General features: G+C 43.7%; 1 protein-coding gene across 1 annotated transcript in view; it reads left to right on the plus strand.

Moving 5' to 3' along the window:
• BEND5 (BEN domain containing 5) overlaps window positions 1–24,120 on the plus strand; it is a 1,373,097-nt gene that overhangs the window by 1,157,570 nt on the left and 191,407 nt on the right. Inside the window, exon 9 of the mRNA XM_074961769.1 lies at window positions 8,376–8,487. Within this exon, the coding sequence (XP_074817870.1) occupies window positions 8,376–8,487 (112 nt within the window). The remainder of the gene's footprint in view (window positions 1–8,375; window positions 8,488–24,120) is intronic.

The following is a 24,120-nucleotide window of genomic DNA, read 5'->3' on the forward strand; positions in this document are numbered from 1 at the left end:
AATGGCTCGGGTTTAGGAATCTCCCTCACATCTTCAACTGTGAAGACAGATGCAAAGAATTCATTTAGTTTCTCCGCAATGACCTTATCATCCTTGCATGCTCCTTTAGCATCTCGATCATCCAGTGGCCACGCTGGTTGTTTAGCAGGCTTCCTGCTTCTGATGTACTTAACAATTTTTTTGCTATTACCTTTTGAGTCTTTGGCTAGCTGTTCTTCAAATTCATTTTTGGCCTTCCTAATTGTATTTTTATACTTCATTTGCCAGAGTTTATGCTCCTTTCTATTTTCCTCACAAGGATTTAACTTCCACTTTTAAAAGGATGCCTTGTTGCCTCTCGCTGCTTCTTTTACTTTGTTGTTTAGCCATGGTGGCTCCTTTTTGGTTCTCTTACTATTTTTTTTTTTTTAATTTGTAACTGTAACTGTAGTCCAGGACCCGGTCTAAGTGTGGGAGAACTGTAGATTGCCACCCCAGGACAGGTAAAGGCATGAGGCCCGATACCTGAGGAGGTGCACTCAGGGCTTCTCTACATGAACAATTAGAACTGCTGCAAGCTGGGGTGTGACTCTACTCCACGCTAGCCTGCTATGATCTAGCTATTCCTATGCACTCTACTGACGCGCATTAACAGGTCATTGACGTGCTTTGAGCTAGTCCAGTTTCAAAGAGGGCTAGATCAAAGCATTCTAATGAACTGTTCATGCACATCAGCAGGGTTCACAGGGATAGTTAGACTGTGACAGGCTAGCATGGGGGACATTCACACCCCAGCTTGCCGCAGTCTAATTGTTCATTTAGACAATTATTGAGAGAAGGGCCGTCCCTAGCTATTCTGGGGCCCTAAGCAGCCCCCCATGGGGGGCAGGTCTCTGTGGGGGAGGGGCTGACTTGGGGGGCAGGGGGGAACCATTCCCCAGCACTCACCGGCGGCGTGGCTGGGCTGGGTCACTGCACTTCCTGCCGCCGGTGAGTGCAGGCCCAGCCCTGCTGCAGTCCTCAGGGGAGTGGGGGTGGGGCTGAGGCGGGGGGGTGGAGCAGGGGCAGGGGCTTTGGGGAAGGGGTGGAGTGGGGGTGGGGCTGGGGCCGAGCGGGGGTGGGAAAAGGCGGGGCTGGGGCAGAGCAGCGGCGGGGGCTGTGGGGAAGAGGCAAAGCAGGGAGTGGAGCACCATGCAGCTGCGTACTTTGCGTATGGGTAGGGATGGTCCTGCCTCAGAGAGACTGGAAGGGGGACAGAGGTGCAGCTGTCGCTGTAACCATGACATAAGCTTCACAGCAGTGAGTTCTGTTGGATTGTGCAGTAGTCTCCCAAGGAAAGTGTTGGAAGCCCCATCACTTGAAAAATTGAAAATCAAACTGGACAAAGGATTGGAGAATAAACTGTAAGGAGCAATGCTGAACTTGCCCCTGGGGACTAGCATACCTTTTACATCTATCTTCTCAGATTTTTTATGAAATCACAGGGCAAGATTTTCCTATCCTTGTAATGGACCTTGCCTCCAATATTCTGCTTTTGCTGCATGCACAGAAATCCTACTGACACCACTGAGAACTCAGTGTATGTAGGGAAAGTATAATCTCTGAACGGAGATGTGCTTTATAGATCGGAGAGGGGAATTCTACCCGTTTTCTCCTCAGTGCACATGCCTGTTACCAGCTATGGGAAATGCATGTGTTTGTCAGAAGAAGAAAATATCCCTTTTTGTTTATTCTTATTTAACACTGTTTACACAGAAAATAGCAAAACAGATCTCTAACCATCATGTACTATTTAAAACTCTGTCTCTACACAGTGCAAAGCTCATTCTGCAAACATCTACTCCACCATGTGGCCTTTGGGAGCTAATGCTGCTCTGTCTGTCCACTTGTGTTCTGGCAGGAGTATACAGTGCAGGGGTGATGTTAAATAGCCTTTTGTGAAGGTTTCCAGGGTTGTAAATTACACATGCAAAATGTTGCCAAAAAACCAAAACCAAAACTCACCCTTCCATGGCTGTAGCTGAAACCATAGCTGGCTCACTACCTAATTGCCTTAAAACATGTCGGTCTGAAAGAATCCCCTTTTATGGATTATAGGCAAATGCATAAATCACAACCCCCAAGGACCCAAAGGGTGAAATGCACACTAATGAAGACTCCAGCTTCTCCAGTGCTGACAGGTGAACATTTGATTTGTAAAATGTCATGCGTCTGAGAGGGTTAAAATGATATTTTCATTATAAGAAGCCAGGATTCCATTTCTTTGCCTTGACCTCTCTCTCTCATAGTGCACAGTGACTATTGCAGACTACAGTCTCCCAGCAGTTCCTGCTGCAACTCTTGCTTCGAAGAGGAGCAACAACAGAGACCAATTACCCTCTGTCTCAGCTCTTTTTATTGCCTATGCCTGGAAAAAAGTATGCTGCATCTCCTCCCCTGCCCCCTACCCCTTTTCAATGTCAGACCCTAACCCTGACCGCAAGTGCCATTTGCGGATTTGAACGTACAGGCTTTGTGTACGGTATTATCTGCAGATTCACCCGGTACTGATCCAATGAACCAACAAAGCCAAAGGGAAGTGTGTACAGTTCTCTTTGTAATAAATCGTATGCCATGAAAAAGGATTTCTTTAACTCCTTTACTCCATTATTCTCCATATCTCACCTTGTGGAAGAAGGTCTGTTAGCGAAAGACTCAGGATCATAGTAGGTGCAGGGAAGGAAAATGTTGCGGGGGGGGGGGCGGAGGAGGAAGAATCAAAGCAAAGGGAAAGTCGGAGGTCCTGGAGATTTCTGTAACTTGGAGGTTCTTGAAAGGAAAGGCACAACCTGAAAGGAACATAAGCAGCTGTAAAATTTTTATGGCCCGGCATTGACCACATCACTAAACCCTTCTCAATTCTAGCAAGAAACTAGAAGGGGTTTGCTAAAGCAGCTATGTGAGGGATATTTTAAACCAGTGTTGGGTGAACCTCAGAATATTAGGCAATGATCTGAACAGAAACCTCTTAGCAGTTTAGATGCTAGTTTGAGCTTCTTTGCTTTTGTTGAGGTGGGCTGGTAACCTCTTGAAGTAGAGAGAGATGGGGACTGCAAACATTTTCAGTTAGTTTCTGTTTCAGTATTGGAACTAATTTGCTTTTACTAGATTTGCACCTCTTTATGGTGGTTTAGTAGCAGAAATGTTTGCCAAAATAGTGAATTTCAGGTGAGTATTGGAGAATCTTAATGGAACTGAATTTCTAATTCATAAGCCCAAGTATCTACAGCAGAAACCTGATTCTAAGAGTTATGCTCATCCAGTCATGGAACAGAAACATACCATGTCCAGTGTACTCTAAACCAACACGGTTTGAATTTTCAAGTGTTCGACATATGAATGTTTTAAAATTATGTTAATATGGACGATCAACAGCAATTGCTGATTGCTCAGAAAGTTCATAAAGACATAACGGTTGGTTTCCATGGAGGTGAAAATAGTGTCATAAAAAAAGTTTACGGTTTCCCATTGTGAATGATCAGCAGGAGCAGGTGGCAAAGACAGAATGCTGCTTTCCTCCTTTATCACACCAAAACATGCAACCACCTCCCCCTTCATTCTGAATCACCTGCACCAACATCCCAATCCATTTCAGGCTCCAGTTCAAAATTATCCAGTTTGTTTTTAAAACCTTTCATCACTTTGCTCCAACCACCCTCACGAAGCTTGTTTCTCTCTACTTCCTTCACCTCTCCCTTCACTTACCTGCATTTTCCATCCTTCCTGCAGCCTCACTGTTTTTTGAATGCAAGGCAGCTCTCTCAATCTGGTACATCCTTCTGTATTGCTCAGCCCCAGGTCTCATTTCAAAGCTCATCTTCAAATGTAACTTTTCTTCCTCTGCTTTTCTCAGTTTCTCTCTCTCTTTAGGGTTGGTTTTGTACTGAATGTTTTAGTTTATTTCTTGTACAATATAAACACACCACTGTTGTAGAATATACAACCCACCATCTTGCAATCTTTATGGGCCAGATTGTGGAGCTCTATGTGACACTGGTGGGTACTCATGTGAACAGTTGGCACTGAAACCAATGGCACTCATTATGGTACTCACCGGTGTGAGTAAAGGATGAAAAATCTGGCCCTAAATCTTCAAAGGTTGATAGGGTGTAGTGGAACACAATTCTTTTCCCATTGCAGGGCTGGTGTTTTGAAGCAGTGTGAACTAGTGGATAGAGCAATGGTCTAGAACTTGGGAGACCTCAGTTCTATTCCCTGGGTGACCTTCAGCAAGTCACTCCACTTCCTCTGCCTCACTTTCCCTACCTGTACAAAGGGGATAATGATACTAATCTCCTTTGTAAAGTGCTTTGAGGTCTGCTGATGAAAAAACCTGTTTAAGAGCTAGGTGGTACTATTATTTCTAAGTTATGTATGGGGTACCTGAGACATCAGTCAACCAGTTAACTAATGGAAGCACCAAGCAACATGTACTTGGAAACAATCTGGTCTAGGCTGTGGAGAGGAGATTTACAAATGAATGCAAGATGCAAATGGGAAACTACCCAGTTGAAACTGTTGCAGAGGATACATTGGACACAAGAGAGACTGCATTACCTGGGAGTAAAAGAGTAGCATGAATGCAGGATCTGTAAAAGAGAGACAAGGCGCGTGAGGTAATATATTTTATTGGACCAATTTCTGTTAGTGAGAGAGAAGCTTTTGAGTTTACACAGAGCTCTCCTTCAGGTGTGGGAAACACACTCAGAGTGTCACAGCTAAATACAAGGTAGAACAGATTGTTTAGCATAAGGAGTTAACACATATTTCAAAGGACCATTCAAGGTGAAGTGACCTGTAACACCTCTCTAATCATACTGTGGCGGGGGGGGGGGGAATGGGGCAGAGGAGGGAAATTAATGGGTTTATAGGTTCTTGTAATAAAACATAATTCCAGTGTCTCTGTTCAGTCCTTGATTTTCAGTGTCTAGCAAAGTTATGAATTTAAGCTCCCCCACTCACCTTTTTGAAGATACTGTGCAGGTTTCCTTTGAAGATGAGGAGTGATAGGTAAGATATAGAGTGATCACTTTGTGAAAAGTGTTCACCAACAGGTGACACAGTGTTTTTGTCTCTCATCATTTTTCAGTGTGAGTTCCTTTGATAGTGTAGTGATTAGTTTTACCCACACATTTGTTACTGGGGTATTTAGTGCACTGGATGAGGTACACCACATGGTGTGATAGGCATGTGCTGGACCCATGGGTCTTGAAAGGTGTATTTCTGGGGTGGGGTGTTGATCATCATAGCAGTGGAAATGTGTCTACATATCTTTTGTTCTGGCAGGGTCTGGATCTGTTGAGTGGTGTGTCCTGGTCTGTGGGGAGCTTGCTTCTGATGGTGAGGTTGGGGAGCTTTTTGAAGGCCGAAAGAGGGGTCCAGGAAAGATTTCTTTCAGCATGTGGTCTCCATTGAGTATGGATATATAAAAGTCATGCAGAAGCCTCTCACCATATGTTTTGGCCATGTCCAGTTATGCATAAGTTTTGGGAGACTGTTTTATGTGAAATAAGATCAATAATCAAATCTGAAGTGCCAAGGAAAACAACTATGTTTCCTTGGAGATGGCACAAGTTTGCAAGAGATGAATAAAGAAAACATTATGGATGCAAATTAGTCTGTAGGTAAATAAGTAAAAAGAAAACTGAACACTGCTCCAAAACTGGAAAGACCTACTAATGCCCATATCAGAGTAAATTAACTGTTGCTTCAATAGAGGTGAAATACAGTGATATCGTAGATTAACTAAATGATATTTTGAAATTAGTTTGGGATCATATTAAGTAATGATGGATAATCCCATCTGAATAACTTTGTCAAAATTTGCTTCTTTTTTTTTGTTTCTGAAATGTTGGTGCAATTTTCTCACATTCATTTGTTGCATAAAATAGATCCTGAAATTCATCATAAAGAATGATTCATAGGAAATTTGTCCTGTGTTGGTTCGTTACAGAAATTATGCATAATTATTTCTGTTCCCTGGGTGGGTGAGTTATGTAACTAACAAATACTGTGCAAACGTCAGTTCGCAATTCCCGTTTGAACTTAGTTGTTGTTTTTCGTGTGCTCTATAGCCTGATTGCTCAAATGACCAAGGAAAGTGAACATGGTGGAATCAAAATTTGTTTGCTTTCTGTGATGTTACTACTTTAAAATATGTTTAAATGTAAATGACCTGGTCTAGTCATGCAGGAGATGCTATTTCTGGCACCGAGCTCCTACAAAAGATGTCCTGTGGAGTCAGCATGCTGTGTCCTAGCGTGGTTTGCCAAACAGCAAGAAAATTCATTGTGAGCATGAAGGTTTCAAGTTTGCAAAATGAAAAGTCGGTTAGCGTGATTCTGATCTCTTACCAGTTTTACACCATTTACTTTTCAGTGGCGATACTCCTGTTTTATGCCAGTGCCAATGAGGTCAGAGGCAGGCATCGTGAGAGGAGCTGAGCAGGAATGGGGTTTCCTGTTCTGCAAAAAATTCAAAGATTTTTCTCACTTTTTTTTTCCCGTTCCATGTGAAATGAAACAAATCTGTTTTGTTTTGCAGAAGAGCAGGCTGTCTGGCTCACCAGCTGCCAAGGTGACAAAATGGTCAGGTAGCCCAGCCATCCACATGACCTTTAGGTGGGCAGCCTGGGAAACTGGCCACGTGGGGAATCAGCCACCTGACTTCCTGAGTAACAGGCGAACTGGCCTCCTGACTTCAGAGGTGACCACCTGGGGGCAATCATTCTGCTGCCTTCCCACAAGCCCTGCCCTGATGGGGTACCTGAGAGGTGGGAAGCTGGAGCCAGGAGAACCCACCTGCCAATTGATTGGCTGCTTGCCTGGTCTGTCAAAATTTTTGACAGAATCAATACATTCTTGCAGAACGCTGTTCTGTTGGAAGATTTCTGACCAGCTACAGTGTTGAGTTTAATTTTGTGGTTTCAACCTGACACTTTCCTCTTCCAAGTTGTGCATTTTGTGTTTCTATCCAAGCCTGTGTTTTGGCTCAGCATTTAGGATGTTGGGTATTTTCCTTTCATTTTTGCCTATTAAATGTAAAGTCCTAACTCCCAGATTCTTCATATTTTTGTTAAACTACATTACTAGAGCAAATCTCTATTGTTTGTATAGGTGTATTTAAAAGATTAAGATAGAACAGGCCTTCACACAATGGTTTGTGGATCAACGAAAGCTCTTTACGTCTCAAGAAGCTTTAAGGTTTAGTAGCAAGTTTGATTGTATTGTTTAGTTTTATATATAGGAAAATTTGTGTCTTTGCCTGGGGTTGTCTGTTGTTTCTGTTGAGAATCAGTATGATTCCTGCATTGCTGAACCATATCCACTGGTCAGATCTTGCTCTGTCAAGGTGACAATTATATGTTGCACTTGATGCCCAAAGGTGGGGTAGATGACACCTAAAGTGGACAGCAGATGTGATCCCTGCCCTGAGGAGTTTACAAACCGTGGGGCTCATTCTGCAACCCTTCCTTATGTTCAGAAGTACCTCACTCTGCCAGTAGTCTGGGTGACTTTAGAGGGACTTTTTGAGAGGGAGATATAACTCAACCTGAGTAAGGGGGACAGTATTAGATTCGAAATTAGACCATGAAGTACCAGGAGGAATACGAGTCAGCAGGGAGAGAAGAGGAGTCAGAAGTAACATATAGGATCTCACATTAAGAAGGTTACATGGTTGATCTGCTTAGTAAGGGCTAGTTCATGGCATGATAAAGTAAATAGGGTTGGGCTTTCTTTTCACGTAAATGGAATAGATGGCTTTCTTGTCTAATTTTGTGTAGGTTTGGCAACAGAGAGAAGGACTGAAAAGCCCTGGCTCAGTGAAAACACTTAAACGCATGCTTAAGTCCATCCCTATTCCGTGAAGCACTCAAGCACCCTCTTAATGCCCGTTGACTTCCATGTGCTTAAGGGCTTCTCTGAGGATGGGGTAGGAGCATGGTGGGTCAGCTTTGGCAGAACCTTGCAGACGTAGCTGGTACGTGGAAGAAAGTGGGAAGACAGTCATGGGCTAGGTGGGTGAATGGACTATTGAGACTGTCATTGTTGGCACTGCAGCATGGTCAGACTGGGGAGGTGAAGTGGAAAAGGACAAGGCTGGCTGAAAGGGAGGTTGAGGGAACAATGATATGAAGGGTAAGAAGCTTAAATGTGAGTCACCAAAGGTGCTGCTACAGAAATCCTGCCGACCAGGTCATGACAGGTCACCGCCTGATTTCTCCTACTGCTCTGGAGAGAACTTGCCCTGTTTTTCGCTAGGAGCTTTGCACCAGCCAGCAGGACTTCCACCTAATTCTGTCTGACATGGGTATAAGTTGAAGACCATACTGATGGCTGTTTTGTGTGTTTGTACAGGTGCTCCCTGATGGGGTTTGATTTAAACCGACACTGGGTGGATCCGTCTCCCTGGGCTCATCCCACGCTGCATGGAGTAAAACAGCTCATCGTTCAGATGTACAACAATCCGGTGAGTGGGGACACTTACACTGGAAAAGCATCTTCCCCGAGGTAGAGCATTGTATTGCATTGCATAGGCAGAGCCTGCGGGCCGCTTCAGGCAGCTGACAATTCTGACCTGGACAGATCCTGTGGCAAACCTTTAAAAAGGGAACCAAGCAAACAACACCTCCGCTGCATGTCATCAGGGAACATTTGAAGTGTTGTTTCTCATTGGGAACATTCAAGTGGAGAGAGCAAGTTCAAATAAGTTCAGCGCAGATTATACAGGGAATAGTGCTGAACGCAGGGCCCAAATTCAATTGAGCAGCTCTTGTGATGTCTTGAGCTGGATTCAAAACAGCAGGCCCCTGAAATTGAATTACCAAGTGGCACTGATGTTTAATCCAGAGGTCTGGTAGGCATTGCTATGTAGTGTATGGGCAGGAAGGAAATGATATTTGTAAGTATTCCATGAACACATGCGTAGGCTCGGTTAGAGAAGCCGAGATGTTCATGAAGTGAAATCTCTGCTAATCAGAGGAGATGCATTGCAGGGAATGTGGGGAAGAGGAGGAGGAAGGCAGACAGTTATTGAATGTTTGACCTCAAAGTGGAGAAGGATTAATGAACACACAACCTGAGAAAAAGCGCTGAACAAAGATGGAGACGGGGTAGGAAAAAAAGAAATGATTCTAGGCACTCTCTGGGAAATATGAGGGGATTTTATACACATTGTTTGTTGTATGGAATTCCTGATATTAATTTGATAATTGTGCTTCCCATTTTGCCAATCAGGTGTGTTTCTTTCACATAAACTGTGGTTTTTCTTTTTCCTTTTGTGTGTGTGTATTTATATGTGTATATAGTGGCATAGCTTGGCACCTCACAAGACAGAGGGATTACTACTCTTGGGTAGTCAGTCCTAGTTCTAACTTTTCCCCTAGCCCCATGGCTTGCCAGTGCACCCCATGCCCAAAATAGCATATAACAACGTCAATAGAGGAGTGGCTTCAGGATAAGCTAGGAAAGTAGCCACGTAGGGGGCCTCAGCTTGTGCAGAAGAGTGGTACTCTGGAGTGGAATTCCACTGCAGGAAGAACTTACTTAGATTGTGAGCTTTTTGAGGCAGGATCCGCCTTTGAATTCTGTGTTTGTGCAGTCCCTAGCACAACGGGGTTCTAGCCTGTGATGGAGGCTCCTAGCTGCTGCGGCAGAACAATCAAAAAGAATAATAGTAAAGGAAGAAGCTGGCAAGGCAGGGTCTATTCTCCCTCTCTTTTTCCACCCCAAAGAGCAACTGGACTCTCTTCCTACCTGATGCAGAGGGCTTGCAAGCTGCATCATTAGAGAAGGCTGTTTCTCCCAGGGGTAAAGAGGTCCTTGAGTCTAACAGGGAAGCTGGGTGGAGAGAGCTCACCAGCTGGTGTCCGTATTGGTTGTGTTACTAGCTGAGGTCAGCAGCAGTAAAATGAAATTGCCTTTGGATAAAAATGTTTCCTTAGCTTGGGCCTCATCCTAAGGATTTCTGACGTCATTCAGGGCTGATAATGCTCAGCACCAGCAGTTCTCAGAGCCAGACTGTCTTCTCGCACTAAATGATACGCTATGGGACAACTCTTTTCCTGGGGGAGTGCTTTACTGCTAGTCCCTCTGAGCCAATTAATATTTGCATGAACTGACATTAAGCAAGGGGCTGGGAAGAAGAGAAGGAGGGAAGAGTTGCCAGTTGCCTCAGAGGGAGAAAATGAGATCACACGTGGGCCTTTCCGCTATAGCGTTGATGGATTCTAGTGGTACACGTTCAGGCTGACACCCTCCCCCCCACCCGGGGCAGACGACCATCACAAAGTCTCTGAATCGCTTAGTCTTAAGTATTGCCCAGGTGTAAATTTCACCCTCAGCTGCTTTGGTGAGGAGGACATGTTAAATGTCTGGCTACCCAGATGGATAGGAAGACAAAACAGTTCCATGTCTCTTTCCTATTCTTGTCAAATTGTAACTGATCTGGGAATTATCATGTAAGATAGTGTTAACCCTCCTGCTTCCTCTCCTTCTCAATTCAACAAAACAAAAACCAGAAGAAAATGAACTGAAATAAAATGCAAAATAAGGTTCACCCCACAAAAAATGCATTAGAAAACTACCCTAATCCCTCCCACTCTACACGCTCTCAAGCATAAAAATTTGCCACTTCCAAGATCCGTCATGGGGAACTGCCCATAAGAGATTTGATTGTTTAAAGCAAAGGAAGTCCAGTTTAATGTTGCTATCCTATAACAGCCTGGTACAGCCCCTTTAGATGTATTCATTTCCTTAAATCATTTAAGAAAAATTAGCTGCCATAACAACATAAAGCAGCTTTTAAAATATTGCAACTTAGGAGGATTTTTCTTCTTCTGCAGTCTGGAAGATAAGCTGTTTCCTTTGAAAAAGTTCACTCTGTATGTGGGGGCAAGTGACATGGGAATAAGGGAAGCAGTTTTAGCTCTCTCTCTGAGACTCACGTGTACACATACAGACACTCTGCCGTAGTTACAGTGGCTCTCCAGAGGAGAAGGGATCTAGGGTATGAGCTAGGAGTAGTCAGGCCTGAGGAGAAGTGTGAATTTGGACTTTATGGGGTGTGTGTTTGCAGTGCAGGTTGTGAAAGACTCCCACTTAAAGTTCTTTTCGGCTTGATAGATCTCACTTCCACGCTCTGTCTAGCCAAGTTCTTAAACTGTGTCCATCTCTAGAGCTGGTGAGATTGGTGCAACCACTGCTGGAATACTGTGTCCAGTTCTGGCACCCACAATTGAAGAAGGATGATGATAACTGAAGAGGGTTCAGAGAAGAGCCCCAAGAATGATTAAAGGATCAGAAAACATTCCTTATGGTGATAGACACAAGGAGGTCGATCTATTTAGCTTAACAAAGAGAAGGTTAAGGGGTTACTTGGTTACAGTCTGTAGGTGCCTACATGGGGAACAGATATTTGATAATGGGCTCTTAAATCTAGTAGAGAAAGGTATAAGATGATCTAATGGCTAGATACATTCAGACTGGAAATAATATGTAAAATTTTCACTGAGAGTAATTAACCATGGGAACAATTTACCAAGGTTACTGGTGGATTCTCTATCACTAGCAATTTTTCAATCGAGATTGGATGCTTTTCTAAAAAATTTGCTCTAGTGTCAGCTGACTCGGTCCAGCCACAAAGGTTTTATTGCAGTGGAGGCATCCCCAAATGGTCTCTCTTCTCCGTGCCCCTCCTCATTCCTCTTTTAGGGTATGACTACACTGCATCGTAAAGCTGGGTCCTTGGGACCCATTCTGGTGGAGTCAGTGTTTCTAAGCCCATTCTTGAGCATCCCCACTGCACTGTATACCTGGGTTTACAATTACTGGATCCGGGTCTTGCAACTGTGCTAACATGCCCACACTGCACTATTCAGACCTTCTGGCTTGGTTGTGCTGCTTGAATTGTATCTGCAATATAAAATGATACGGCTGTCACAGAGGGACTCAGGGTCTCCCAACCCCAGTTGGTGGGTTCTAAGACCCAGATCCTGAGTGCTTGCTGACCTGATTCATAAAGATTTGTGTGGACGATAGAGGGCTTTGGGCTCAAATCTGAGTCTGAGCCTGGGTTTTCAATGCAGTGTAGACATATTCTTATAGACCCTGTTCCTCAGTATTCTACTACCTTCCCCTTTGCAAGTCCTTCTTTTTGCTGCTCTAGCTATTTATGGCCCTTTTGGCCACTAACCAGTGTGATTGTTGCTTACCTTTCATGCTCTGACATCCCCTATCCTGCTGATAATGCTTTGGTGACCCTCTAGATCTACTTGGCTCAGTCGGGGGCAGTTTAATTGTCATTCAAACTCCCTTTCTCCCAGCCAGGCTTCAGGTGACAGCATCTAAAGGGATTGCCATCAAGGGTGATAGGCCTAATGTTTTGCCCACCCTGAAAATGGAAGAATATTTTACAGTGGCCTCCTGATCCTGGAAAATTCTGCTGAAAAATCTGCTGTTCAAATTGTGAAAACAACTCTGTGGTGGCCCTATAAAAACAAACGCAGCCTTTCTTGTGCATCAAGCTCACCCCAGGCCTTGCTGAAATTTTGAAGGGTGAATCTGTATTTTCCAGTATCACCAGTTATAAAGGAAAAGGCTTATTTGGGGGGCAGGCAGTCTGGTGCAGTGGATAAACGGGTCACTTCACTAGGAGTCAGGTGATTTTTGTTTGAAACTTGCTTTCATATTCTGCAGTACAAAGATATCTGTAATGACAACATTGTTTTCATGATCTCCCACCATCACCCCACTCTGCAGTGCTCTGTTCCTCACCAGACAACTCAATAAGAAAAACACAGCTCATCTCCCTGTTGCACACACTGTGTTGGAGTTTGACATAAATTTTCCTTTTGGCAGGTCAGCAAATTGTGTCAGTCTTATAGGCGCCACTTCCACTCATCTCCTGAAATGATGTTATTAGTATTATCATCAATGTGATACTGTACGGCCGACAAATAAAGTATAATAATAGACTTTGCAGGAATTTGGTGTCAAAATTGCACACTTAAGCTTCCTACACTATGAGCCTGCAAGGGGTATTATCTAATCTAACATTTGAATGTCTGAAAGCAATTGTTTTCTGCTCCATATTTCCACCACACACACGCTCTCAGATTTCCCAAACCCTTATGTATCATAGCAGCAAAGTGGAGAATATTTCAGAGCAGAGCTCAAAAACTAATTTGCACTCCTACTCAAACCATTTTGAATGTTAATAAATGAAGCGGGGGAGGAGGGTGAGTGAAACTGTCCAGGATGATCCCATCCATTTTGATTTGTTCTCAGCCACTAGTAGCACAGGGAATGTGTACCCCGTTTGTAACTTTGTTCTGTTTGGGATTGTGCTTACAGATGAAGAGACATGGGAGCAATGTAAGCAGCAAAGTCACTTGGAGGGTTTTTTTAAGCAAAGGAGCTGTTTGTGCTGGAAGATAAATTAGAGCCATGCGGCCAAATGCTTGGCCCTGGTATGGCTACATTGTGCTTGTTCAGTGTGTGACAAAGTTCCTGCTCTACCTTGGTGGGTCTTGCGCTTATTGGCGGATTTGCTCGCCTTGGAGCTTCACGGCAGCCCTTAGTTTGGCCGTTTTCATAAACCCACAGTCCAGGTCAACTCCTCCTGTGTCTGACCAGGAGTTGGGAGGTTTGGGGGGAATCCGGGCCCGCCCTCTACTCTGGGTTCCAGCCCAGGGTCCTGTGGACTGCAGCTGTCTAGAGTGACTCCTGGAACAGCTGTGTGACCGCTACAACTCCCTGGGCTACTTCCCCATGGCCTCCTCCCAACCCCTTCTTTATCCTCACCATAGGACCTTCCTCCTGGTGTCTGATAATACTTGTACTCCTCAGTCCTCCAACAGGTTCTCACTTTCAGTTCCTAGCACCTCTTGCTGCCAGCTCCTTACACACGCACCACAAACTGAAGTGAGCTCCTTTTTAAACCCGGGTGCCCTGATTAGCCTGCCTTAATTGATTCTAGCAGCTTCTTGATTGGCTGCAGGTGTTCTAATCAGCCTGTCTGTCTTAATTGTCTCCAGAAGGTTCCTGATTGTTCTGGAACCTTCCCTTGTACCTTACCCAGGGAAAAGGGACCTACTTAACCTGGGGCTAATATATCTGCCTTCTGTTACTCTCCTGTAGCCAACTGACCCGACCCTGTCACAAGTGGTACAAGGTATTAGCTTTGCTATAACACAGGCTTACCCAGCCAGTATGGGAAACACTGTAGCAATTCCGATAACACCAAGCACCTGGCTCTCTGGTGCAGTAGCTGGAAAAGAGGAGGTCTTGAGGATCACCTCAGCAGTCTGGCAGTATCCAGTGACTGTCATACATGCCACACATCTGTCTGAGGCACTACATGGCTGTAGTGTCTGAGAAGCAATCCACACCCCATGAGAAAGGGAAGCACTGTTATGCTAATTTTACAGGTGGCGAATTAAGGCATAGAGAGACTAGTCCAGGGGCACACGAGAAGTTTGCAACAGAACAGGGAATCGAGCCTGGGTCCCTGATTCAGATGTTAGCACCTGAACCCCGGTATCCTTCCCTCAGGCTCCTTTTTATGCTGCCCATAGCTTAGACTTAGCTGAGCATCTGTTGGGTGGCAGGGTAACAACGGGCCTGAGGAGAAGGCTTTGGTAGTTCTGGCTGCTGTCAACTAGGGATGCCGTGTTCCCCTTGTAAAGAAATAGTACGTTGGATTAACAGTAGAGCTGGTTAACATTTTTTGTCACAAAATGTTTTTCCAACCAAAATGAAGAAAAAAAAAAAGCCCTGCAGAAAACATTGTTCAAAATATTTTAGCTTTTGATTAAAAAATTGAAGATTTACCAAACAATGAACCAAAGTTAGGCGTGTGTCTGGATGCAGGCAAGATGCTTCCCCAGCAACACCTTAATATTCTACAAATACAGCATCAGTGTGTGGCTGGGACCAGCCCAACCCACAGCCCCCTCATGAATTCCCTGCCTGCAAAGAGTAGGCATAATTCTTGTGTGATAGGAGCTGTTGCTTTGTGGCCATTCATAAGTATGCATAGAAAAATGCAGACCGTGTCCATGGTCATGCTTCCTTGCTCCTCTCCATTATAGAAGTCACAGACGACCCTACAGATCAGGTTTTCCACAGCTTGTTACATACAGCCCACTTGCAGCCTGCACTCCTGTTGCTGCATTGTCCATTATTTGGCCCTGTACGTGCGGGGGCCAGTGCAGCCACCCTAGGGAAGGAAGAAAGCAGCTGATTAACAGTACGCAGAATAGCACAGGGAATGGTGACGCTTGTATCTGATTGAACATGCAGGGGGCATGTTTTAGGCAGTTAGAATGTAGTTACTTGCATTGGAATTTGGCCAGGACACTGAGCAAATAAGACTCCTGCTCTTTTGAAAAGCGCCATCGATTTCCTTAATGACCACAGGTTGTCAGGACCTTAGTCTGTCTTCTCATTAGAAAACTCCCCTCTGAGCATTTTAATAAAACAAAACTTCTTCTTGAGTATTTTTGAAACCTGAAAATCTGAGCTTTTAAACTTCAAGGCCCCAGAAACAGCTTAACACCAAAGACCTGATAGGAATATTACTTTGACTTTGTGTGTGGCTACCCTGTAGTTTTGCATACGTTTTCTTGATATAGAGCACAGTTTAAGCTGTTGAATGGGGTCTGTATCTATAATGTTCCCTAAGAGCTATTATGTGAGAGAGATTGGTTATTTGAATCATTAATCAGTCTCTGGATGGCTGAAAGTTCATATATTTCATGGCTGTTTTTCATGAAAAATGTGACCTATTCATAGTGTGTTCTAACCCGCATTGGAACAAGACTTAATTTCACTTCTTCTTAAAGCTTTTCTGCCGACCGTCTTCCATTACACTAGTAAACATTAGAAACCATATCAAAACCCAGAGGACCCCTATATGCAGAACTCCATTGCAAAGGATTCTCAGACAGGAAAACTGTATTAAGTTTCAGGTTTCAGAGTAACAGCTGTGTTAGTCTGTATTCGCAAAAAGAAAAGGAGGACTTGTGGCACCTTAGAGACTAACCAATTTATTTGAGCATAAGCTTTCGTTCAAATAAATTGGTTAGTCTCTAAGGTGCCACAAGTACTCCTTTTCTTTTTGTATTAACTTTGTAACTCTTTCAAGCCAGAGTCAAGTTAGCATCATAGCTTGTATTTTCCCAGATGGTAGGTTTCACCAATTTCTTAGGATCTGCTTATTATATCACTAAGATACTGCTAGTAAAATCACATTAAGGGAAACGTGTTAATTAGATGGAAGTTTAATTTTCTTATTGTTAGCAAATATATCTTAATATAGTGATTTTGCAACATAAAATTTAGCAATAGTTCTAATAATTTTATAATAGTTTACTATATCTATTTCTATGGCTCCCGTCAGACATCTTTTGCAAGAGTACTGATATTTGCAGATTAATAGATTTCAAGACCAGAAGGGACCATTATGATCACCTAATTTGCCTTGCTACATAAAACAGGCCACTGAATTTCATCTAAAGTAGTTTGCCTGAGTGGGAATAGAACCCGTGCAGGCCTCACAAAAGAAAGTGCTCATTTCGAGCAACTGGACCACTGGGGAGAATGGCTGTTCAAGGACCCTCAAAAGGCTGAGGTTCATAACAAATGAACACTCAGAAGCTTGGGTGCTTATTTAAACCATGTTCACAACCCCTTTCCTCTCCAAAATTGGGCTGGAAATGCCATGTGACTAGCCCTTTTAATTTAATTTTTTTTATTTTTAAAAAGTTCATTTTAATATTTCAAACTTTAGGAAACTGTTTGGTTGTGTTTGAATTTTGGACAAAGGTTCATGTTGATTCTTTAATTGAAATGAACCATGTTACTTATACCTAATGTGAAATTTCAGAAACGTTGATCCTTGGTCATTTTTCAGAGCATCAGTCTCGAAGATGCAAAAATATCATATTACTAAGGCAGACTTATCTGCATGTGTATCCTTTGAAACAAACACAACAACATGCACCTTGAGGCATTGAAGGAAGACTTACTGCTTTAGGTCATTCTCTGCAACAAACTTTAGAGTCTGGCTAGGAATGTGAACTTGTTACTTTTTACCAGACTCTCCTGAGGAAATCAACTTGCCGTCCAATGTCCTCATGATTATTGCATAGCTTTACTAAAAGAGACCCTTTGGTGATTACTTTGCTAAATCCTCTAGATTCCTGTCTATAAAGCAGTGTTTCCCAAAGTGCAGTATATGCCTCTCTGGAAGTGGTGAAGGACTAGCCAGGAGAGTGACCAGACCTCGCAGTTGTTCTTCAGGAGTCTCAGCTTCCATTTTTTTAAAAGTAATTCCGTAGGTGTTATGGTATGAAGAAAACCTTCAAAATGTGAAGCGAGCATAATCAATGCAGATATGTCTGCCTGAGTTTGCAGAGAGCCTGAACCAGTCACTCTGAGATGCAAACTGTCTCATTCATTTCTGTGAGTACTACCCAGATGCCAACGATGAAACTGAAAATGTCAACACTGTTAACCATTGCACTTCTCACCAAAGAAAGGAGAGGAAGGCTCATGTTATCAAGATTGACCCCAGCATTTCATAAAGTGTGTGTGTGTGTTGGGGGGGGGCACAGCACAAAAGACTAGCTGGGGCAATGTGGATGATGGCTCCGTTAAGATGTACACAACACAGGGAAGGTGGGACGTCTGCTTAGAAAGTTGGGAAATGCTGCTGTAAAGGATCCATGATCTATGGCTTTCTGTCTCCACATGTACCCTGATTATTATTTTTCAGGGTATGTGGGGGTTACTTTAGGGCTGTTTCAAGCTCCAAATTAACCCTGTAGCTGGGATACACAGAATCCTTAATTACAGAGCATTTACACAAGTAATAACACTGCAGAAAAAATAACACTGCTAATTTTCAAGCTCATTGTGTTGCTTAATGTGGGCCCTATCTGCAGGTGTTTGTCATGTACGCTCCTTTTCTGTACATAAGAATGCCTTACATGTGAGGTTTATAAAATGGTCTACTGTAGTGAAAATCATGACCTCATTCATTATTTTATATCCAGCTCCTTTAATTCTAAAAGATCCCAAAGGACTTAACATGTACAGGAATCAGTTTGCCCACCACAGAAATGCAGACACCTCTGGGGCAGACCTCATCAGCATTTGTCTTGTGTTGGGAAATTCTTGGAGTTTTTCATCTTCCCAAAGTGGGGAATTCACTGCAGAATTAAATCTCTGCAGGAACAGAAAATTCCTTTCCTGTGACTTAAAGAGTACAGAAACATTATCTGCTGTATACCCTACTTAGCTGGCCAACCCGCTTTTCTACACTTGGGCTTTCTGCTATTGCCATGGTTACATCATAAAACAGAGACCGCTTTTTATTCTGTTTATGTCCCTTTGATAATGGTTGTATTGATCTGGCCTTGCATGAACAGAACTTCACAGTTTACCCAATGCCGTTCAGGGCACCAGACTTTTACTGCAGCCAGCGGACGTGTTCCATCATCTCTGAGCCCTTGCACGCAAAAGGGAAAACCAGCAGGACTCCACATACTGGTGACCTGAGATAGTGGCATGTATCAGCAGCTGGCACATGAAAGACTCAACTGCCTCTAAAGTTAAAGGGGGTATATGCATGTTTCTTTTCTGCCAGTTTGAATAAATTGTTCAATACGGAAAAGAGTGGGATTCTGGCCCCGTTTCAACTTCTTTCCACCCTCTGACAGTGGATAGGGTCTGGGATGGCCCCCTAGGGAATTCACTTAGTGCTGTGGCATTGGGGAATGTGCTTTGAGGCCTGAGACTCCCAGACAGCGAGTCTGGGCACGGTATGTGAAGCTAGATCTCTTACAAGCAGAGTGATCACTGAACATTGCAGTGCTAGCCTAATGCTACGCTGCCCTACTGAACAGCCCCTGATGTTCCCTGGAGATGACGGTGACAGGAAAGTGCTTTTCACTCTGACTATTCTGGGCTGAAGAGAGGATCATGGTCAACCAAGTGAGTCAGAGCAGTTCCCAGGGCACAAAGCCACATTTATCCCCTATCTCCTAGGCAGTGTCTCCTGAGAGATGCACACAAAATCTGTCCCTAGATCTCCAGACCACTGTTGTCTTTTTATTCTTAATCATACAGTTTGGCAATAGATATCCATCCTTGGTCCCAAATAATACCGTTTCCCACAGACACAAGGAACTGCTGATTTGTAATTATGGGGTTGAGTGTGGTCCAGTGGACAGGTCACTGACCTGATACTTGTTGGCTTGGGTTCTAGTCTCTTTCTCTGCCACTGACCAACTGTTTGACCTTGGCCAAAGCCTGTCTCTTTGTGCCTCAGTTTCTCCATTTCTGCAAGGAGGCTAATGCTACTTTGTAAAACACTTTGATATATACAGATGACATGCACTGTAGAAGAACCAAATTTTATTATGTATTGTTGTTGTTGTTGTTACTAGTTTACCCAGAAGAAATGCACCTCAAATTTCTCAGTACTGCTTCCTGGGTTTAAAGCTCTAGCATTCTACTCTTTCTTCTTCCCTCATATCAGCTCTCAGTTTAGAGGAATAAGAACCAGGAGAACCCTGCGTTCTAATCTAACCAGATTACCGAGCAAATTGCTTCATTATCTGATACCTCAGTCAGCTCAGCAGGAAATTTTCAATACAAGGCAACGTTTCAGTAGAGAAGTGTTTTGGGCCAGATCCTTATCACTGACATAGCTCCATCGAAATTCACGAAGCTGGGTCCATTTACAGCGAATGAGGGTCTGGCACTTTATTTGGGGGGTGGAGGAATCCAGCCGTTTAAGGCTCCTTTGATAATTTCCATAGCAGAAAATCAAAGTTGCCCTTTGAAATGAAGGTGACTCAAGCTCTGCAATGATGTATTTTATCATGACAGTTATAATAATTCAGTGGACATTTTAGAAGGGGTTAGAGTAGCTTAAAAAAAAGAAGTGATGTGCCTGTTTCCTGAATATGAAGCAGAGGGAAAGGGCAGCATTGAGGTGGGGCGGGGAGGGAGACTGGCAATTGTAATATTTAATTATTTTATTTTTCAAAGGATACGTAGGTGGAGAAGTGGAGATTATCTGATTTCAAGGGCAAACTTTTTTTTTCCTTAGAAACCAGAAGATCCTGATTGCTTGATCCGATCTCAGCCTGGTTTTAGTCTGTTCATTCTGAAGATCATTTTCCAAGTGGGATGGTTACTTTGTAACAAGATTAGAGGAAGAGGGAGAGAGGCTGTGAACTGCTCAGTTGCTCTCCAAGGACTGTTGGAAAGTACGATTTGGAGTACATTGGCTACAGAGGGGTATGAAGAGACCCATCTAACCTCTTTCTAGTATTGCAAGGAGTTGAGATTGCTCACATGAGTGGATTAATGTTTATAAAACAAACATTTAACCATTATTAGCTACTTTAGTCAAACTGAAATATACCATGACTGTATAGTAACGTGGCAGGGGCTTTCTTAACAGAGGGTTTGCAAATGACATAGTTGATTTGTACTGTATTGCAATAGTCAAGGATTTATAATACAATAGTCATTGCGATTTTATATTATTAGCAAAAATAAATTCCAGTGTAACATGCTGGTTCTGAAAAATAGAAACTCATCCAAGTGAGATATTTGTCTAGTATTGGCTGGGTTCGGAGAGCCCCAGAACTGCATGTTGAAGTCAATGGGAGCTGTAAATGGTGACTGCTGCTTCTTTAAGTGAGCTCCAAAATGAAGCCATTATGCCTAATATGAACTAAGTAATAAGCAAAGTTTCCATGTGTGTGTATGCAGACGTATGACGTATATTATGCTTGCTTCTCTAGCTTGTGCATTGGCCAGAGGTGTTTATCTTTTTCATCGTGGCAATCTGAAATAGGATCAGCTGGGTTTTGAAAACAGTTCTACCCTGGTTATGCTGAAGTCTTGGGAGACAGTTGAATATCTCAGGGTTTGGACTGGAGCTGGGGAGCTATTAACAAAGCCAGTACAAAGACTACGGTGTACTCTGGGCACCCAGGCCTGGAGTGCCTAGGAGAAAACGCCGTCTGGCTTTGCAGACTGGCTGACTTCAAAGGGTCTGTGCTAACTGAAGCACAGCCCCTTAACACACTGCGCAGAGCCATCCTGCATGAACTGGGGGATGGGATGGATGATCTAGTAGGAATTTTCCCTTACCATTGCCCTGTGTGTGATGTCAGCTGACATTCTCCTTCAGGACATAGCATTAGTACAGAGAACATAATCGAACTTAGGTTAACTGGCTATGTTGTGTAGCTAACTTTGTTAATGTAATGCAATTGGTGTAATCTACCCCAGATTGTGTTGTTAGTTACATGCTCCGGACTGCATCTAGCATGGAATTGGTAAGGCAGTCCAAGGACAGCACAGATAGCTCACACCTCCCAAGAATGCCTCTTATTCAGCTAGTGCTTCCTTCCACTTGTCCAAGTAGACATAGTGAAGGGCAGTGGGTGGATGGGGAAGTGCCCCCCCTAAAAATCACAGACAGCAAGAGTCACAGCTGGACACATTTCCCTCAGGAGCTGTTAAATGCACAGGAAATGTACAGAGCTGATACGTTTATGTTGGGTTAAAATTCTCAAATCTGCCCAAAGTTAGGGCCCCTCAATACATAGATAAGCTTCCAAATAAAAGTGGTCTGAGCACCTGTCGTGCAAAATGAACTCTGCATCTCTGACAGCCAGCCCATTTGGATTGCCATTTTCATGTCGAAAATAAGATAAAATCAGTCGCTCCAGTGTGGAGTTATTTAAGCCTGGCTACAGCTTTCTCTTGGAATTTATTGCTTCCAGTGACGGTAAATTCAAGTTTATTTTAAATTGTTCCAATTCAGTGTCTTACTTGTGAAGGTATCCGAGAGAGAGAAAGCTGAGGAGCTGAAGTCCTCTATCTACAGGACAAGGTTCAGCCCTAGGGTTGGGTGGGGTAGTTCACTTTCCAGCCCCAGAATTATTATTATTATTTACTTATTAGCTGTATTGTATTAGTGTCTAAGAGCTCTAGTCATGGACCCATTCTGCAAGGCACTGTACAAACGCAGAACAAAAAGATGCCAGTGACTCACAGAGCTTCCAATGTCCATCTCTTCTCTGAGACTGCCAACAAATCTGCCAATTATGGAGGGGGATTTCAGAGATGAAGAACTGGGATGAGACCACTTAACACCATTCATAGACATCACCATATAATGACTTTTACCAGCTTCTGACTGGGACTGCATTCAGCTCACTAAACTAGAGGTGGAGTGATCAATAGTCCCTCGCCTAACCACTGAGTCATCCAGTTCCTATAAATTAGAATTAAAAAAAGATAAATCACTTGTCGGAGCAAAATTTTGGAGTGGGAATGGAGTTGAATAATAAATATGGACCAGAGTATTTTTGTAAGGAAAATTGAGACATGGGAGATTTTAAAAGCCATGGGGAGGTATTTTTAAAATCCTTCTTTCCCTACAATTTTCTTAGTCATCTGCTAACAGTCTTCCCTCAGAGAGGATTGAAACTTTAAGAGAAGCCTCACTGAAGTTTAGCTGGTAGTACAAAAGAATGGATTGTCAGTCAGACCAATGCAGACAGCAAGGCATATAAAGAATGAATGAATTTGCTTGGACTGTTGGAGTTGTAGGTGTTTTACAGTCAGTTTGAGTAACCTACTAGTGAGAGTCAGAACAGCTGTAATGTGCAGGGGGAAATGCAGGGCAGGCATGGCATTAGTTTACAAAGTGATGCTCATGTTGGAGCCTTGGAACAGCATATGCAATGAAATGGATCGATGGATGGAATTTAATCCCAAAATAAATAATCCTGGGTTACTGCACTGACTATACTGTTCATGTCCATATTTAATTCAGTTGAGCCTCCCATTCTTGAATTTCCTGCAAGTTGCCACAAATTCCAGTCTGCCAAAGTGGAGTCTTGCAGAAAGGGAGCATCGGAACTGAATGGAAGTCTAGCTGGCTGTAGAGGAGCAAGGAGTTGCTCTCTTGACAATGCCAAAACAAATCAAGGAGTCATGAGACTGAAAACCACTTCTCACCATCTTTGATATCCAAATGGTGCATCACAAAGGATAACTAGCTACACATTCTTCCTCAAGGAGTGTCTCTGTGGTTGTTCCACTTTAGGTATCTTGATGCCCTGCGCTTGTAATCGGAGATTTGTGGTAGCAGTGCCCGGGTTGGGCCACGCACGCGTAGCCGTCTTGTGCCGCTCTGAGCGGTTACATAGTGGTGTGCAGCCAACCACCTCCCAGTTCCTTCTGTGGCTTGAGTTGGTGCAAGCAGCAGTGTCCTTTCTTACTTCAGAACAAATTTACAGTAGATAATTCATAGTGGTAGTGTTATCTTAGTTGTAATTAACTTCCCTATCCTCTTGCCCTACTCTAATTTCTTTAATTTCAACCAAAACAATTGTTTTCCTTCTACCTTCCCTATCCACCCCGTCTCTCCGGCAGATGTACTGTCCTAGCTTCAGACAGGGTTTACCCCTGTTTTTCTCTAAGCGACCGACTCTCTCAGGCATGCCCGGCTCACCTGGCTTGAAATGTTGCCTGACTTGCAGACTCTCCATATCAGTCTCTGATGGCCGTGTTCAGTGTGTCCACTGCCTCGGCGAGACATACATTACTCAAAAGTGCCCATGCTGCAGAAAGCTGACAGCCAGGACAAGAAAAGTTAGGGATCTCCAACTGAAGTGACTCATGATGGAGAAATCCCTCAGGCCAGCCTCCGACCCTGAGTCCAGGTCACCCCCTGGCCAATGGTCACCAGCGGCAGCCTCTGACAGGGGCTCTGCTCCAACAACGGCTGTCAAGGAGCCTACTCCTAGAAAGGCTACAAAAAAGTGGTTGCAGACATCCCCGCATTGAGACTCCCCTAAAAGAAAGCGATCTCCAACTGAAAAATCTGCCCCGGGACAGACGGCACTGAGAGTGCTGGACCGCGAGGCGCTGGGAACATCCGGCACCAAGACTTCCTGAAGAGCTAAAGACCCTATGCGGGCAAACTGTAATGGAGGTTCACACACTAAAGTCAGGTTTCAGAGTAGCAGCCGTGTTAGTCTGTATCCGCAAAAAGAAAAGG

The sequence above is a fragment of the Natator depressus genome, chromosome 8 (genome assembly GCF_965152275.1).
Source record: "Natator depressus isolate rNatDep1 chromosome 8, rNatDep2.hap1, whole genome shotgun sequence".
In the NCBI taxonomy this organism is placed as follows: domain Eukaryota; kingdom Metazoa; phylum Chordata; order Testudines; family Cheloniidae; genus Natator; species Natator depressus.